Below are 14,217 nucleotides of genomic sequence, written 5' to 3' on the forward strand. Positions count from 1 at the left end.
TACGGGAATAAGGGCTTCAGCCCTGTAGACCAACGAGAAAGGAGTTTCTCCCGTACTTGATTTTGATGTGGTTCTGTATGCCCACAACACCTCCGGTAATATTTCCCTCCAGTGATGCTTTGACGCTTCAAGTGTTTTCCTCAGATTTTGGATTGTTGTCTTGTTCGTGGATTCCGCCTGTCCGTTTGCACACGGGTGATACGGGGTCGATATAATTTTCTTGATCTTCAATCCCTCGAGAAAATCATTGACTTTGCCACCCACGAACTGGGGTCCGTTATCACAGGTTATCTCAGCAGGGATGCCGAAGCGACAAACGATGTGGTCCCATATGAAGTCAATGACTTCCTTCTCTCTGATTTTTTAAAAGGCCTGCGCTTCAACCCACTTAGAGAAATAATCAGTCATAAACAGAATGAAACGGGCTTTACCTGGTGCCCGTGGTAATGGACCGACAATGTCCATTCCCCACTTCATGAAAGGCCAAGGTGAAACCACTGAATGCAGCAACTCCCCGGGCTGGTGAATCATCGGAGCATGTCTCTGACACCCGTCACATTTCCGGACGAAATTTTTTGAGTCTTCGTCTATCCGGTTCCAGTAATAACCAGCCCTGATGATCTTTCGAACCAGAGCTTCAGCACCGGAGTGGTTGCCACAGGTTCCTTCGTGCACCTCTCTCAACACATACTCCGTCTCTCCGGGACCCAAACACTTAGCCAGGGGGCCGAAGAAAGATCGTCGATACAATTGGCCTTCTACCAAGCAGAAACGCGCAGCTTTGGTCCTTAATGACTGTGATTCTTTTGGGTCATTCGGGAGCTTTCCATCACGCAAGTAGTCGATGTACTTGTTGCGCCAATCCCAAGTTAAACCCATTGTGTTTATTTCGACATGTCCGTTTTCTATCGCCGTGTTCAACAAGTGCACCGTAGTCCCGGGGTTGATTTCTTCCCCTTCGACCGAGGATCCCAAATTTGCCAATGCATCGACTTCGCTGTTCTGCTCTCTCGGTATATACTGTATGGTCCATTCTATAAACCGATGTAGTATCACTTGAATTTTTTCAAGATACCTCTGCATCCGTTCGTCCTTGACCTCGAAGACACCGTTCACCTGGTTTACGACCAAGGGCGAATCGCACTTTGCCTCAATTACTTCGGCCCCCATACTTCGGGCCAATTCTAAACCTGCAATCATAGCCTCATACTCGGCTTCATTGTTAGTCAATTTAGCGGTTCTAATAGACTGTCGAACGGCGTCCCCGATCGAGGTTCTAAGGACGATTCCTAGCCCGAAACCTTTGAGGTTCGAGGCTCCGTCCGTATGTAGCGACTAAATACCCGAGGCTTTCCCCGAGGATCAGAAGCTCTTTCTCAACCTCGGGACCATAGCCGGGGTGAAATCTGCCACAAAATCGGCCAAGATCTGGGATTTGATGGTCGTTCGAGGTTTGTACTCGATATCATATCCGCTAATTTCGACGGCCCACTTAGTTAGTCTACCCGATAATTCCGGTTTATGCATGATGATTTTCAGAGGGTAAGTAGTTACTACACATATTGGATGACATTGAAAGTAGGACTTGAGCTTTTTAGAAGCACTTACCTGTGCCAATGCCAATTTTTCCAAGTGGGGATAACGGGTCTCCGTATCCCCCAAAGTTCTACTTACGTAATAGATAGGGAATTGCGTACCTGATTCTTCTCGGACCAGAACGCCACTTACCGCCACCTCGGAGACAGCAAGGTAGAGAAAAAGCGGCTCGTCCGCCTTTGGTGTGTGCAACAGCGGGGGGCTAGACAAGTATCTCTTCAATTCTTGTAAAGTTCTTTGGCACTCCGGTGTCCAAACGAAGTCGTTCTTCTTTCTTAGTAAGGAGAAGAAACGATGACTTTTGTCCGAGGACCTCGATATGAAACGACTCAACGGTGCTATCCTTCCGGTGAGCCTCTGTACTCCTTTGACGTTATTCACCACCTCGATATCCTCGATGGCCTTGATCTTGTCCGGGTTGATTTCGATCCCTCGGTTTGGCACCATGAAACCCAGAAATTTGCCGGACCTTACCCGAAGGCACATTTTTTCGGGTTGAGCTTAATGTTATACTTGTGGAGCACGTCGAAGGTTTCCTGCAAATGTTTTAAATGGTCCTCTGTTTCCAGGGACTTGACCACCATGTCGTCAATATAAACTTCTATTTTTTTCCCTATTTTTTCTTCGAACATCTCCTTAACTAGGCGTTGGTAAGTTGCACCGGCATTTTTTAGTCCAAAAGGCATGACATTATAACAGTAAGTCCCATATCGGGTGATGAAGGATGTTTTCTCTTGATCCTTCGGGTGCATCCGAATCTGGTTATACCCGGAGTAGGCATCGAGAAAACTTAACATCTCATGCCCGGCTGTCGCATCGATCATTCTATCGATGTGAGGCAACGAGAATGAATCCTTCGGGCATGCTTTATTTAAATCCTTGTAATCAACACACATTCGAAATTTATTACCTTTTTTGGGCACCACTACCACGTTAGCTAGCCGGTCCGGGTACTTTACCTCCCGGATAGAACCTATTTTTAAAAGCTTTGTTACCTCGTCTTTTACGAAGGCGTGTTTTGCTTCCGCCATAGGCCTTCTCTTCTGCTTCACCGAGGGAAACTTCCGGTCTAAACTAAGCTTGTGAGTTGCTACTTCCAGTGATATACCTGTCATATCTATATGGGACCATGCGAAGCAATCTGCGTTAGCTCGAAGAAATTCAATTAACTTGTTCCTGAGCTCCGGGGTTAACCCCGTGCCCAGGTATACCTTTCTGTCCGGTAGGTATTCGAACAAGATGATCTTCTCCAGCTCCTCTACTGTCGACTTGGTTGCATCCGAGTCATCCGGCATGATGAATGATTTGGGTACATCGAAATCGTCCTCTTCATACCCCGGGTCCAAACCCGTATGCTTTGATTGCTATTTGGTGTTCGCTCATCCAGTTGGATCCGCTTCCTCGTGAACCGATTTTTTGGGGTTGGCCTCCTCGACCGCGAACATCTCCCTTGCGGCGGGCTGTTTACCTCGAATGGTTCTTATCCCTTCCGGGGTTGGGAATTTCAGCAGCTGATGCAATGTTGAGGGCACGGCCCTCATGCTATGTATCCAAGGTCTACCCAGCAATACATTATACTTCATGTCCCCTTCTATTACATAGAACACTGTTTTCTAGATAGTGCCATCGATGTTCACCGGCAACGAGATCTCCCCCTTTGTGGTTTCGCTCGCCATGTTGAACCCACTGAGTACCCAGGCTACCGGTACGATCTGATCGAGCAGCCCTAGCTGTTCGACCACTCTCCACCGGATGATGTTGGCCGAGCTACCTGGGTCAATCAAAATACGTTTAACCTGAGTTTTAAAGATAAGTATAGAAATTACCAATGCATCATTGTGCGGTTGAATGATGCCTTCTGCATCCTCGTTGCTGAAAGAGATGGAACCCTCAGGTAAATAATCCCGGCTGCGCTTTTCGCGAACAACAGAAACCTTGGCCCGTTTCACCACCGGCCCTCGAGGGGCATTGGTGCCCCCCACTATCATGTTGATTATATGCTGGGGTTCTACTGGCTCGGCCCTTCGATGAGCCTCCCTTTCCTTGTAGTGACTTTTGGCTCGTTCACTCAGCAATTCTCGGAGATGACCATTTTTCAGTAACCGGGCTACCTCCTCTCTTAGCTGGCAACAATCCTCGGTTCTGTGACCATGGGTTCCATGGTATTCACACACCATGCTCGGGTCCCGTTGGCCCGGATCCGACGTTAGAGGTCTTGGCCATCTTACATCCGGGACACGACCAATAACCGAGACGAGGCCCGAGGTACTGACGTTAAAGTTGTACTTCGATATCTTTGGTACATCCTTGTTGCCGGCAGAGCTTCCGGCATCGCTCTTGAACGAGAGACCCCGACTGTTCGACGGGCGCTCGACCTGTTTATTACCCCGACCGGAGAAATGGCTTGGGCTGGCCCTTGATTTCTCCGACCTAAAGCTTGGCTTCTCCGAATGGGAGTATGGCCGATACTTTTCCCTCGACGATTCGGCCTTCGTTTCGTAACCTTTCCTTGGTCTCTCAAAACTATTGTTCACATTTATCGGCCCCGGGGGAAGCTCGAATTGATCATCCTCCACCCGAATCTTTGACTCGTATCGGTTATGGACATCAGCCCATGTCACAGCCTCGTACTCCAGCAAGCTTTCCTTTAATTTGAATGAAGCCGTTGAGCTTTGAACATTGAGCTCCTTTGTGAAAGCTTGTGCGGCCCATTCTTCTGGAACCGGGGGGAGTTCCATCCGTTCCCTTTGGAATCGGTTGACGAATTCACGCAGTAACTTGTCGTCCCTTTGGGCTATACGAAAAATGTCGGCCTTACGGGCCTGCACCTTTTTGGCACTGGCGTGAGCTTTGATGAAGGCAACAGCGAGCATTTCGAAAGAGGTGATCGAATGCTCGGGCAGATGGTCGTACAATGTTAATGCTCCTTTTGACAGAGTTTCCCCGAACGTTTTCAACAATACCGATTCAATTTCGCCCTCCTCCATATCATTGCCTTTTATAGCGCATGTGTATGAGGTCACGTGTTCGTGTGGATCCATTGTGCCGTCATATTTCTGGATATCCGGCATCTTGAACCTCTTCGGGATTAGTTTAGGATCTGCACTCGGAGGAAAAGGCCTTTGGATGTACCTCTTTGAATTCGGCCCTTTCAGTAAAGGCGGCGCCCCCAGGATTTGGTCTACCCGAGAGTTGTATGTTTCCACCCTCTTCTCGGTCGAGTCTACCCGTTTTGCCAAAGTTTCGAGCATTCTCAGAACCTCGGTGGAGGACCTAGCTCCGGACCCATCGCTCTCAACCATCCGTGCCTCATCTCTTCTGGGTTCAGCAACACCCTTTATCTCCTCCGAGGTCGTTTTATCCCCTCCGTTTTGCAACCGGGCTATTGCGATTCCCTGTTCGGCAATCGCCGCTCTCTGTCCTTGCAACATTTCAAAGATTAAACGTAAGTCAACGTTATCATTCGGGGTATCCGGTTCTTTCTGGCCCTGAGTCCGGGACAAAGTAATCGAATTGTGCGTATTTAAAGGGTCGGTAGTCGGTTGGGCGGCATTCTCCTGGTCCACGGTGTTTTGATGGTTGAGGCCCTCCCTCGAATTAACGGGGTTAGGATCAGCGGGGTTTGGTAATCCTCATGGACCGCTGCCTTCGTCTTCGGCCACGATCTCGTTGTTGTTGACGTGACCGGATTGCCCACTGTCAGCCATCCGTTCTTTCAGTGACGAACATAAGATGTTTTCGATTTTGATGGGTAAGGTAGAGATCAAGATAAAAGACCACTATTATCCTAACCCCACGGTGGGCGCCAAACTGTTTACCTCGAATTTGGATAGTCAATTAAATTTGTGAGTGAGGTATAGGATATGTGGTTATGCCTTGAATCTAGTTGATAGAGAAGAGAAATATATGAATATACTATGAAGAAGCAATTGATAATCGATGATTTGCTATAGATTTGTGTATATGCTAATATGTGAGTGTTGCTTGATTGAATAAATTTAAGAGATGAACACAAGAGTGGACCGAAATCAGATATTTGAGAGAGAGTTTATATAATTTTTGCTATTACAAGAGTTCTTGACATGACTCCGGGAGCCAACCCCTTAAAAGTGGGCAATGACCCTTATTTATAGTGTTGCCTCATGGGCTACATACAATAAGAGAAAACTAAAACTAAAGAAAAACTCTGACTTGGATTAGGTTGGGTTAGGTTGGCCGTACGGTTTGACACCCATACGATTGGCAGTTGAGCATGGCAGGACGTTATTGATAAATAGTGTAAATATGTAGTAAAAGAATATTTTGTAAATCTTCTATTTTAGGTTAGTATAGTTTGTATCCTAATAGGACATTGTAACTATGGTATATTTACCAACTCAATCAATGAGAATAATCACGGAATTAATCTCTTTCATGGTATCAGATACTAGGGTTTCTTTTCCTTCTCTTCCGCTGCCCTAATTCTCCGACGTCCTCTACCCATTTTTCCGACATCTTCTTCTTCTTCTTCTTCTTCTTCTTCTTCTTCTTCTTCTTCTTCTTCTTCTTCTTCTTCTTCTTCTTCTTCTTCTTCGATTTCCGTCCATTTTTCTTGCCTTCCATCAATGGCAGACACCAAGTTCCATCCTTCTTTGGCTGTCTCCAACATCAAGAATCACATCCCAATCATTCTTGAGATGGAAACGGATCATTATTCGGCCTGGGCCGAATTATTCAAACTTCATGCCCGGTCTCACCGTGTCCTTTCCCACATTCTGCCAACCGGAAAGGAGAAGGCTCCTACCACCGACGATGAAAATGAGTTATGGTCCACTTTGGATGCCACGGTACTTCAATGGGTATATGAAAAGATCTCCACAGACTTATTGCATACAATCATCGAAGAAGACCTATCGGCAAAGGAGGCCTGGGATCGCCTCCGTAATCGTTTTCAAGACAACAAAAACTCCCGTGCCGTTGCTTTGGAACATGATTTCTCTCATGTCAAGATGCGGGATTTTCCAAACGCTTCGGCGTATTGCCAACGTCTCAAGACCTTGGCCGATCAACTTAAGAGTGTGGGGGCTCTGGTGACCGACAACCGCCTCGTTCTCCAACTGGTGGCTGGACTCCCAGAGGCATACAAGAATTTGGGTACCTACATCCGCCAAAGTAAGCCTCTTCCACCATTCTCCGAAGCTCGATCAAGTTTGTGCCTTGAGGAAAAGGCGTTGGCTGAAATGCATGATGACTCGCCCACGGCTATGGTGGCTAATTCCAAACGTGATTTTGAAGACTCTTCTCATCTGGAAAATTCTGGTCGTTCTCACCATCATCGGGGCAAAATTAACAACAAAAACCGCGGCTCTAGCGGCGGGAATAATAACGGCGGTGGCCGTGGTTCGGGCGGCGGCAGTGGCAGCCGATGCCGTGGAGGATGCCCCTCAGGTGACCAGCAGCAGTGGCAACAGCCCTCCTCACCGTGGCAGTGGGGTTGGATGCCTCAGTGGGCTCCCCCTTGCCCGTATCCTACCACGCAGTGGGCTCAGCCACAGCAGCAGTGGCAGCCGCCATCTTCTTCGTCTGGCCCGAGGTCGCTGGCCCAGCCTGGCATTTTTGGGCTCGCGACCACAGCAGCAGGCATATGCAGCCGCGGGCCCCCCGACACAATGGACTCCGACGGATATTGAATCGGCTATGCAAATGATGACGTTGAACCAACCCGATTCGAATTGGTATATGGATACCGGCGCCACGTCCCATATGACATCCACAAAAGGTATTCTCTCGTCTTATTTTAATTTGAGCAATCGTAATACTGGCATTGTTGTTGGTAATGGTAATTCAATTCTAATTCGAGGTTGTGGTCATGCTAAATTTCCTCCCCCAAACCCTCATTTATTGTTAAACAATGTCCTTCATGCGCCAAAACTCGTAAAGAATTTGATATCGGTTCGTAAATTTACTACTGATAACTATGTGAGTGTTGAATTTGATCCTTATGGGTTTTCTATGAAGGATTTCTGGACGGGGATGGCTCTCATGAGATGTAATAGTAGGGGTGCTCTCTATCCATTGTCCACCTTCAAATTTTTCACCAATTCACCGTCGACTTTTGCTGCCTTGTCTTCTACCCGTTGGCATGATCGTTTGGGCCACCCGGGAGCTTCTATTTTGGATTTTCTTAGGCGTAATAAAAGAATTGAATGTAATAGTTCTAGTTCATCTAGTATTTGTCATTCTTGCGTTCATGGTAAACATGTTAAGTTTCCATTTGCTAGTTCTATTTCCGAAACTTTGTTTCCATTTGACATTATTCATAGTGATTTGTGTACTTCTCCAATTTTGAGTTCTATGGGCCATCGTTATTATGTTATGTTTTTGGATGATTTTACCAACTATTTGTGGACTTTCCCTTTGGCTAGAAAATCTGATGTTTACTCAAAATTCATGGATTTTAAGACCCATATTCTTACTCAATTTGAACGTCCTATCAAGAATGTCCAATGTGATAATGGGAGGGAATATACTAATAGTCAATTCGCAAAATTTTGTGCATCCAATGGGATGTCTTTCCGTCTTTCATGTCCTCATACATCCTCTCAAAATGGGAAAGCAGAAAGAAAAATTCGTTCACTAAATAATGTCATCCGGACTTCTTGCTCATGCCTCCATTCCTCCGTCATTTTGGCATCATGCATTGCAAATGGCGACGTATCTCATTAATATTTTACCAAGTAAGTTATTGGGTCACAAATCACCTTTAGAGGTCCTTTACCAACGGAAACCATCTTATTCTCATCTCCGAGTCTTTGGGTGTTTATGTTATCCTCTTTTTCCGTCTACTACTATTCACAAGTTGCACCCTCGGTCAACTCCATGTGTCTTTTTGGGATATCCACCAAACCATCGTGGCTACAAATGTTTTGATTTATCCTCAAATAAAATCATTATTTGTCGTCACGTTTTATTTGATGAGACTCAATTTTCGTTTTCCAAAATCCATACTCCGGCTCCCACCTCTTATGACTTCCTTGATGATGGCCTCTCTCCTTACTTGATCCATCATATAGCCGCCAGCCCTCCACCGCTGCCCTGCCCCCCTCCGTCGCTGCCCGTGACTCAGGACCACGCCGACCCCTCCCCACCTGGGCAGCAGCCTCCATCGTCCTCTACGCAGGACCAGTCCGCCCCTCTCCCCCACCAGCTTCCCACTACCCCGCAAAACTCGACCATTTCTCCACCTGTCCAGCCCAATACCCACACACGCATGGTCACTCGTAGTCAGCGCGGGATTTTCAAACCCAAGCACCCATTTAATCTACATGCGGCGGTTACCAAGTCCCCCATACCTCGTAAACCGTTGGATGCGCTACGTGACCCGAATTGGAAATTGGCCATGGATGATGAATATGATGCTCTTATTAAAAATAAGACGTGGGATTTGGTACCCCGTCCACCTAATGTGAATGTTATTCGGTCTATGTGGATTTTTACTCATAAAGAAAAGTCTAATGGTGATTTTGAGAGGCATAAAGCCCGTCTTGTAGGTGATGACAAAACACAGCAGGTTGGCATTGATTGTGGTGAGACTTTCAGTCCGGTCGTGAAGCCAGCAACGATCCGCACTGTCTTAAGTCTAGCTCTATCTAAACATTGGCCCATTCATCAGTTGGATGTCAAAAATGCATTTCTTCATGGCGAGCTCAAGGAGACGGTTTATATGCATCAGCCTATGGGTTTTAGAGACCCATCTCGTCCCGATTATGTGTGTTTGTTGCGCAAGTCCTTATATGGGCTTAAACAGGCACCGAGAGCTTGGTATAAAAGATTTGCTGACTTTGTTTCTTCCATTGGTTTTGCTAATAGCAGGTCTGACCACTCCTTGTTCATCTATCGCAAAGGGCACCACTTGGCTTACATTTTACTATATGTGGATGATATTATTCTTACTGCTTCTTCAGATGCTCTCCGCTGTTCTATTATGGGCCTTCTTGGCTCAGAATTTGCTATGAAGGACTTAGGTCCTTTAAACTATTTTCTTGGCATTGCGGTGACCCGTCACAAGGGTGGTATGTTTCTATCACAACGAAGTTATGCTACAGACATTATTGAACGTGCAGGAATGTCCTCGTGTAAGCCTTCTTCCACTCCGGTTGACACTAAACCGAAGGTCAGTGCCTCTTCTGGTAATCTGTGTGACGATCCCACTCATTTCCGGAGCCTTGCAGGTGCTCTTCAGTATCTTACCTTCACCAGACCGGATATTTCTTATGCCGTACAGCAGATTTGTCTTCATATGCATACTCCACGAGATACGCATATGCTTGCTCTTAAGCAGATTATTCGGTATATTCAGGGTACTTTTGATCATGGTTTTCATCTCTACTCATCTTCAGTTACTGATTTGGTTTCATACACTGATGCTGATTGGGGGGGATGTCCAGACACCAGACGCTTGACGTCGGGTTATTGCGTGTTTTTGGGAGATAATTTGATATCCTGGTCATCTAAGCGCCAACCTACTCTTTCCCGCTCTAGTGCGGAAGCAGAATATAGGGGGGTTGCTAATGTTGTCTCTGAATCATGCTGGATACGTAACCTCCTCTTGGAACTACATTGTCCGATCTCTAAGGCTACTTTAGTTTATTGTGATAATGTCAGTGCCATTTACCTGTCAGGAAATCCAGTCCAACATCAGGGCACCAAGCACATTGAGATGGATATACATTTTGTTCGTGAAAAGGTGGCGCGCGGCCACGTCCGTGTCCTTCATGTTCCGTCCCGATATCAGCTCGCCGATATTTTCATTAAAGGACTGCCACAAGTCTTATTTGAAGATTTTCGGGACAGTCTCAGCGTTCGTAAACCTCCCGTTTCGACTGCGGGGGTGTGATAAATAGTGTAAATATGTAGTAAAAGAATATTTTGTAAATCTTCTATTTTAGGTTAGTATAGTTTGTATCATAATAGGACATTATAACTATGGTATATTTACCAACTCAATCAATGAGAATAATCACGGAATTAATCTCTTTCAGTTATCAACGCGTGGCAATCGCGCAACGGATCTCCCGGACCAACGGCCACGAATAAACGGACTAACGGCTACGACCAAACGGACCAACGGCAACGACCAACTCGGCCATGAAGAAACCGGATTAAATGATGCCCTTCCTTGACTCCGGTCCAAGCGTTCCTCCGGTTCAGAATGAAAGTCCTCGTGCATGTTCTTGTCCCCTTCTTCCTTCGGTTCCGAGTCTCACCGGTTTAGCGCGTGTCCGATTTTTACTGTATACAATGGTGCGTAAGACAAATCAAATTAGTCGAGCTCCTAGAAAAAACGGACACGGTGGAAAATTAAACAAAAAAAACACAGCAATGAATTTAAGCACAAAACCAAGTAACATGCATAGTACAGTTGTGTGAAAACTCTGAGAATTAGATGTTTCATGTTGGGGCAGGGCTTTGGCTCCATTCAACACATCGCATCTCAGTTTCTCCAATTTCAAAAGAAATATCCATACCTCTTACCAGCTATTAAGAGAGACATTACTTAGAATTCTTGTAAGAAATTAAACTCTTGAATAAGGTTGTAGTACTGTGACAAAACAAGAAAAAGCCCAAAATGGAAAACAAAGGTGGTGAAGTTCCACAAGGGAAACAATGCATCCCTCTATTGACACCTTATAAAATGGGAAACTTTCAATTATCTCATAGGTATTCTTCATTTGATGTTTGATTCTTCCTGATTATTCATATTGGGAGATACCATATGGTTATGTCTTCATCTTCTTTTTTTTTTTTTTTTTTTCATCTGTCCTCATAATAATATTAGTACAAAATAGACACTTGCTGGTTCTCCTATTTTTCATTTGATCACTGTACAGTATTCATCTATTTGCTGTTATCAGTTTCTGATTTTGTGCAAATTAAAAGATACCCATGTTAGACTCTTCCATCAAGTTGGTATTGAGTTTGAGTTCTCTTTTTTGTTTTGGGTCATGACTGATGAGCTTTATTTTTGGTGCTTAGCTGATATTCACACTTTATTCGAATTCTTGATGAGCAAATGGAGAATACATATCTTCCTAGCATCATCGAAAACTGCAGCGGCAGTGAAATTACTCTGTTAATTTTGATAATTCAGTTGCTTTATCATCCTTCTCATTAATTTGCAATTGCATTTTTTTAGCATTGAGTTTTGACATTCCACTGCAATAAAACTGGAATTAGCTATTAACTTGTCATTAATCCGTAGCTAAATCACTCGTAGCTAATAGAATTTTGTGATAATCGGTCGCTAAATCGAATTACCGTTGAATTTTGTTGTTTAGCTATAGAATTTTGCTGTCCTAATATTGCATATTCCTATACTATGTATTTGATGGATAAGCTGCAGCGGTTCTTATTACACTCTATATGTTTTTCAGGGTTGTCTTGGCACCATTGACAAGGCAGAGATCATACGGCAATGTTCCTCAGCCACATGCTATCCTCTATTACTCACAAAGAACCACAAAAGGCGGTCTTCTAATAGCAGAAGCCACAGTAATATCTGAGACTGCTCAAGGGTAACTTTAGTTCCTTCAATTTGCCAAGTTCTCAATTAGTTTATAGTTCTAGTACATTGATCACTAAAAAAAAAAAAAAACAAGAATTAGCGACAAACGAATTCTGTAGCTAAACTGTAAAATTCGTCGCTAATCCTATTTATAGATGGATTAACAATGAATTATCACAAAATTTTGTTAGTTACGAGCAACTAGCCACGAATTCGAAGCTAATTCAAGTTTTCTTTTATAGTGATCTCCCAAATACTCTTTCTACATGCTTATTGATTGAAGGTACAAAGATACACCTGGTATATGGACAAAGGAGCAAGTTGAGGCCTGGAAACCAATTGTAAATGCAGTCCATGCCAAAGGAGGAATCTTCTTTTCCCAAATTTGGCATGTCGGCAGAATTTCCAACAAAGGTAATTGACTTCTCTACCATGGTTTTAGCCATTTTATCAAATCATATTTGACACTGAGAGAGAAATGTAACACTAAATGTAACTTCTACAGATTTTCAACCCAATGGACAGGATCCTGTCTCCTGCACAGACAAGCCATTAAAACCTCAAATTCGTTCCAATGGCAATGTCGCACAATTTACACCACCGAGGCGGCTGACAACTGACGAAATTCCTCAGATTGTTAATGATTTTCGGCTTGCTGCTAGAAATGCCATTGAAGCAGGTAAAACTGTCTGGTCTAGTTCACTGCTTTAATAGAATGCTATTTCAGTCTGAAAATCTATGTTCCATTTGTCATTTGATATTACTATGATTTTTGGTTTTCACTGCTTCAATGGATAGATGATTCAGTCTGAAATCCTCAGCGCAGCTGTGGACTGGAAAATGTTACTTGAAAGAAAGATAAAAAATGTCGCAAGTGCTAAATAAAATCGTGATCAGTTCTTAAGAATGCAAAGTACAGGCATGAGTAGAGCTGGCTATTTATTTCAATAATTCTGGTGACTCATGTGATGTGCGCATATAAAAGGTTTTCTCTATCTATTGTTTTTCTAAGCCATTTAGCAAATTGGTAATAATAGGATGATGTTTTAACATGTTCTATGTAGGATAGGTTAACTTTCTTCAAATATGTAAGTTTATTTCATGTTGTATATATTTGAACACCTGGTGCAACTGACATATCTGAATATTGGACTAGAACTTTGCTGTAAACAACTTAAATCTTGCAGACTATTTTCTGATATAGGTGCTTTGTTAGATGATTACTTGGTGAGTTTATTAGTTATGACGTGTAATTCTTGATTTCAATATCTTTCCCTTTGAGGCATAAAGTTTGTATTATGTATTCTGTATAATTTGTAGGATTTGATGGGGTTGAGATCCATGGAGCTCATGGCTATCTAATTGACCAGTTTATGAAAGACCAAGTCAATGATCGAACTGACAAATATGGAGGATCTTTAGAGAATCGTTGCAGATTTGCTCTAGAAATTGTTGAAGCAGTTGCAAACGAGATAGGAGCTGACAGAGTTGGAATAAGGCTTTCCCCGTTTGCTAACTACATGGATTGCGTAGACTCAAACCCAAGTGCTTTGGGCCTTTACATGGCTGAATCCTTGAATAAATATGGCATTGCTTATTGCCACATGGTTGAGCCTAGAATGAAAACCGCTGGGGAAAAGTTTGAATGTCTTGAAAGCCTTGTACCTATCAGGAAGGCATTTAAAGGTACTTTTATGGTAGGTGGTGGTTACGATAGAGGAGATGGAAACAAAGCTTTAGTTGAAGACCGAGCTGATCTTGTTGCATATGGACGTCTATTCTTAGCCAATCCAGATTTACCAAAACGATTTGAGCTTGATGCCCCCCTCAACACGTATAACGTGGAGACATTCTATACACCTGATCCCGTTGTTGGCTATACTGATTATCCATTTATAGAAACCACGGCGTGATGCCAAGGAAGGATCGGGTACCCTTTTTTGGGTTTATTTTTGGTTGTTTTGGGAGAAGTGATCAATTAATAAAGATTTCTAGCACTTTCTGCACTTGAATTCTGTATGTGTCTTCATCTTATTTAATGATAATACATGTGTTCCTCATACTAGTAGCCCCTTTTA

General features: G+C 44.0%; 1 protein-coding gene across 2 annotated transcripts; it reads left to right on the plus strand.

The window, feature by feature from the left end:
• Positions 1 to 10,974: 10,974 nt before the first annotated feature.
• Positions 10,975 to 14,217, plus strand: LOC132605279 (12-oxophytodienoate reductase 1-like). Of its 2 annotated transcripts, none has more exons than XM_060318478.1 (5): positions 10,975 to 11,295; positions 12,009 to 12,149; positions 12,423 to 12,553; positions 12,645 to 12,818; positions 13,460 to 14,216. In XM_060318478.1, the coding sequence occupies exons 1-5, from the start codon at positions 11,204 to 11,206 to the stop codon at positions 14,050 to 14,052; spliced, it is 1,131 nt and encodes a 376-aa protein (XP_060174461.1). In that variant the 5' UTR covers positions 10,975 to 11,203; the 3' UTR covers positions 14,053 to 14,216. The 2 variants fall into 2 exon arrangements, with proteins under 2 accessions (XP_060174461.1, XP_060174462.1); XM_060318479.1 differs by lacking the exon at positions 10,975 to 11,295 and adding an exon at positions 11,385 to 11,724 and having other exon boundaries at positions 13,460 to 14,217.

The sequence above is a fragment of the Lycium barbarum genome, chromosome 8, assembly GCF_019175385.1.
Source record: "Lycium barbarum isolate Lr01 chromosome 8, ASM1917538v2, whole genome shotgun sequence".
Lineage (NCBI taxonomy): Eukaryota > Viridiplantae > Streptophyta > Magnoliopsida > Solanales > Solanaceae > Lycium > Lycium barbarum.

Excerpts from the sequence above, each read along its gene's own strand:
- LOC132605279 (XM_060318478.1), top strand. The coding sequence starts at position 11,204 with ATGGAAAACAAAGGTGGTGAAGTTCCACAAGGGAAACAATGCATCCCT. Across the intron at positions 12,150-12,422 it reads ATATCTGAGACTGCTCAAGG|GTACAAAGATACACCTGGTA; the intron begins GTAACTTTAGTT and ends TATTGATTGAAG. Across the intron at positions 12,819-13,459 it reads TAGAAATGCCATTGAAGCAG|GATTTGATGGGGTTGAGATC; the intron begins GTAAAACTGTCT and ends TATAATTTGTAG.